We start from the raw sequence: 4746 nt of genomic DNA, 5'->3' as shown, positions 1-4746 counted from the left end.
AAAGATTTAAGCAAATAGAAAAAATTATTAATTAACTTGGGGAAAGAACATTTACATTTCTTATAGAGCTCAGTGATTCCTTCAACTTTTAAGTTCTCTGGTGACTTTGATATGATCTCACTATGATTCATAAGTATCTGAGTCAATCATTCATTTGGCAGCCTTCTCCTAGTCCTAACAATATTCTAGAGAGGTTTCTTACACTGATGTTTCCCTGCTAATAAGTTTCTCATTATTTCATTTTTCCCTAAGGGCACGTAGGCAGATCGAAGGGAAAACCAAAAGAGTGAAATTGTGGGAAAGTACCACATTATACACCAGGTGTGAAGGCCAGAGACAATCTTGCAGACTTGTGTGTGACCCACAGCTGTATTCATCCAGGGGCGGTACAGGGTGATTTGTGAATGGTCCTCTGTATACAGGACAAGGTCACAACCTTGATGACAGTACAGGCGAGGTCTTGAGCACACACCCTCCTTCGGGTGCCCCTGCTTTCCTCATCTGGGAACCAAAATGGTTGGCTTCTAACCTCCTCTACGATTGTAAATTCTCGGTTTAGACACAAAGGTTATCAGTAGGATATAGTGTATAATTGATGTCACAGAAAACCTTTTTCTGGAGAATAATCTGCTTTTCTTTTCCTTGGTACTGTGAGGTCAATGATTAGCGAAGGGCAGTGCTCTAATCTGATGGGACCTTCCCCAGTGGGGGGACTTTCATTCCCTTTCCTTTGGGAATCCCAAAACCCCCGGGGCGGGTGGGCAGCCGGTGTCGATCCTGCGGCAGATAGGAGGACCCCGTCCTGTTCCGGCCTTACCTCACAAAGGAGTCCACTTGAGTTTTCTAAAGAGGAACTCAGGAGACCAAACAGTCAACACGGAGCAAGCCTCTGGGGCGGCTCTGGAGAAAGGAGCCGTCCTCTGTCCTTTTTGCCCTTTTTATTAGAAAACACACCCTTCTTCCTACCTCTGCCACCATAAAGACGTGCGTCTAAACAGATGCTCTCTTTAAGTCCCTGGAGATGAATGGACGCTGCGGGCAGCCAAAGCCACATCGTGCCAACACGGGCTTTCTTCCCAGGAGCCACTGTGCAGCTCTCCCGGCTCCACCATGCCCAGTCTCAGGATGAAAAAATGCAGGAAAAGTCTCATAAAGACACCGAATATTGCAAGAATCTCTGTCACAATTCCAATTATTTCCTTTTTTAGGAAGGCCCCATTTTTTAAGAAATACTCATTAAACCCCACATCTTAGTGGACTGTTGACAGCTTCTCCCTATCTAACTGCAGCACGGCTTGCCAAGCACAAGGATCCAAAGATAGGCAGACAGCCAGGCGTGATGACACGTGCCTGTAGGCCCAGCTACCCGGGAGGCTGGGCAAGAGGATCGCTCAAGCCCAGGAGCTTGAGGCTGCAGTCAGCTATGATGACACCACTGCACTCTACCCAGGGCGACAGAGGGAGGCTGTGTCTCAAAAACAAACAAACAAAAAAAAAAAACCAAAAATCAAAACAAAGATAGGCAGGAAGAGCTGTCTCTTCTGGACTCATCCATGCCTCCAACTTCCCCACCAGCCACACATGCCTCCACCTGGACTGCTGACTCAGGCTCCCCTAGAGAAAGAGGAGCATAGCTTCATGTCAATTCTTGTGGCAAATTTAATAGAAGAGCATGAGAATCATCGTTAATTCCCAAAAACAAAAGGTCGTACGCGGTCACTAAAAATCCTTACAGACGTATTCACTTCAGAATTAACAACCCATGCATGCATGGGATCTCTGTGTTGGCAGTTTATTTTAAAAAACAACACCCTAGTTATCACAGTTTCTTCTTTGCCCACCATTTTCCTTAACAGAAGAAGTTCCAAAAAATTGGGGGGACATATTCTCTTTGCAGACTGACACATTTGCAGAGGAGTCATGAATAATGATTCAAAAGCTCCTGCTTCAACTCCTGAATCAGGCAAAGAATAAATGACAACATAAGAACAAATTTTGTTTACAGCAATATCGTAATACAACATTGAATTATTACAGTGCGGTGGTTGCAATCAAGTTCACAATAGAATATTCTTAGACCAAACACCAGACAAACTAAAATCACCCAACTGCTTACAAACTGGAATAGTCAGTGCAAACAGTTGTCTCAATAGTGAAAACCCAAATCGGTAAGGCTTTTCTGGCAGTGAGTCTCTGGCATGCACGGGCCCCTCTGCTCAGAGGACGGCGGTGCCCTCACTTTGAGTCTTGGTCTTTCTTTTCATCTAAAAGGGCGGAGCGGATCCCCAGCTTTTTCAGTTCTTCCACCAGGTCCCCATTCTGGTGCATCTGCAGAAGAATGTCACAGCCCCCCACAAACTCGCCGTTGAGGTACACTTGCGGGATGGTGGGCCAGTTGGAATAGTCTTTAATGCCTACGGGGAAAGAACATTTATTCAAGTGTTATTTTGATGATCAAAGCTGAACCTTTCATGGCAAAATATGACTTTTACCCACTTCTAGCAGAACACCCACTGTCCCTCCCTCGCTTCCCCGATTCTTGGAGAGCACTGTGTTTGCTACTGAGAGCATGAGCTTTAGAGTCAAACAGACCAGTGCTTACACCTTAACTCTTACAATTACAAACTTTAAGACCTCAGACAAGTCATGTGTCCACCATCCTCTGTTTCCACCCTCATCTTACAAGGTTTCTGTGAGAATCAGGTAAGTAGAGCTCTTAGTAAAATCCCTGACACATCATCAACACTGGATTAATGGCACAGAACCAGACTGGTTAACATAAATCATGTAAGATACGCAAAGCCATAATTCTCCACACACCTGCCAGTCATGTTTTCAGTAAAGCAAAACTTGAAGAAATGTCACAACCAACTTCACTTCCCAATGGACTACTTAACATGGATCCAGCATGGTTAACTCACTGCCAAATCAGGCAATCCCACCCATGCGTTTCTCACGCCTGTCTAGGTTGGTGCATACTCTCAGTTACTTATGCCCAAGATGTGGAGCTGTTAATTTTTTTCATCTTTAATAATTACTTTTACTCAGAGAAAAATCTCTGTTCTGTGGCTACGGACACTCAGCCTCCACCTTACTCAGCTACCCTGATGGCTCTGTGGGGCAAATGACTTGGCTCAACCCAAAGTGACGGACAAGTCTAATGAAAGAGCAGGCAAGGCTCAAGGTCCATGTCCCGGGCCTGGGGGTGGGACCTGTCCTGCTCTCAAGAGCTCACAGCAAACAAGAAACCAACCAGCATGCATGTGATCAGTCCCACGTGCAAAACAATTTGGCTTTGAGGACATAGAAGAGATGAGGCACTCTCTGAACAGTGCAGCGTGTGACTATTCTGTTCAGTTCTGGGCCACAAGACGATGGTTATGACAGGACAGTAGGAAAGCAATGTGGCTTCAATCTTAAGACATAAAAGATTATTCTTGTCTGACACTCCTTTCCATCACTTCTTTTCTACTGGTATGCTGAAATGAATGTACTTTCAAAACATTAGGCTGATAGAAAGTCTGTGTTGGGTATGTTAAAAAACAGATGGTCAAAGGATGGCATTTAATTCCTAGAGTTACATATATGTGATTCTTCCATATTTACATAGATAAATATTTTCAAATGGCCCAAATAAGCATGAAGATAAACAAAACAGAAAAGCCAACAGATTCTCAAGCAAAATATAATATTATACAAATTTAAAAATCAGTCAAGTGCTGATATTTATGTAGATGAACTAAAAATACAAAAACTTGTTCCTGATATCATATCATTCATTATCAAACCTTTATTTTCCAAATAAAATTACCAATTTGAGTTATATCAAAAATAACAGTCCCAAGATACAATGTATTTTTCTTTTAAAAGTTACTGCCTTCTAAAAAAACAGTGACTTTGCTCTAAATGACAGCCCTGGACGAAGTCCTTGAGCTTTATCTTTCTCCTCCAGACTTCACTTATTAACAAATGGTTACACTGTTACAGGCCACTCTTGGTGTTAGTGAAAAAAATCAGATAGAGGTTTGGTGGTCACCAATAAAGGGTAATTTCTATTAAGCACCAAAATGTCTTTATAATACCAAATATCTAGATCTCCTGAAACACCCTGATGAATTTAAGTTTTTCATCATTCTGATGTTGGGTGCTATGTAAACAAAAACAATTACTTAGCATATAAGTTGTGTGATTTTGATTAGTTTCAAACTCTATCCTCAAATACAGTCTATCAGGACGTACTTTTTACAATGATGCCAGTTACAAATCTTTCGAGTTTCTGTTGACTGAGAGCAGGGTGTGGGAATTAAGAAATGTTTAAAGTAAACATGAGCTGCTTTTAATTCTCCTAAACTTTCTTAAGTACCTTTTATACCGGTAAACCACTTGTTTTCATATATTTTTTTTTTCAATTAATAATATACTGTGTGAAGCTTTCCATGACAATCAATGTTTACTGATTTCTTCGGGTGGGTGCCTACGATTTTTGAAACACATCAAAAATGAAAATAAATTTACCACCTGAGGGCCACTCAAAATCACATGTTTAATCCTAAAAGTTACAATTTTTTTTAAGTAAAATCTTTGCTGAGTAAAAGAACGAATTGCTTTTCATCAATCATTTTTATAGCATCACATTCAATCAAAGCATTGGGCCTGTCTCAGTCATTAGGCTTTATGCCGTGGCAGACCATCAGAGAAAGGCACCAGAACCCTCATCACCAGAACAAGTGCGCTTTCAGACCAGAC

At 41.8% G+C, this 4746-nt stretch overlaps 1 protein-coding gene across 1 annotated transcript in view; it reads right to left on the bottom strand.

Annotated features, from left to right (window-relative positions):
- Positions 1-1740: 1740 nt before the first annotated feature.
- Positions 1741-4746, bottom strand: part of GLRX5 (glutaredoxin 5) — a 9183-nt gene continuing 6177 nt past the window's right edge. The window contains exon 2 of the mRNA XM_012650085.1: positions 1741-2414. Coding sequence (XP_012505539.1) covers positions 2236-2414 — 179 coding nt within the window. The 3' untranslated portion in view covers positions 1741-2235. The remainder of the gene's footprint in view (positions 2415-4746) is intronic.

This window comes from Propithecus coquereli, unplaced genomic scaffold, assembly GCF_000956105.1.
Source record: "Propithecus coquereli isolate 6110/MARCELLA unplaced genomic scaffold, Pcoq_1.0 Scaffold310, whole genome shotgun sequence".
Classification (NCBI taxonomy): domain Eukaryota; kingdom Metazoa; phylum Chordata; class Mammalia; order Primates; family Indriidae; genus Propithecus; species Propithecus coquereli.
Note: the sequence above shows the minus strand (reverse complement) of the source record. Positions and strands in the feature narration are given on the sequence as shown.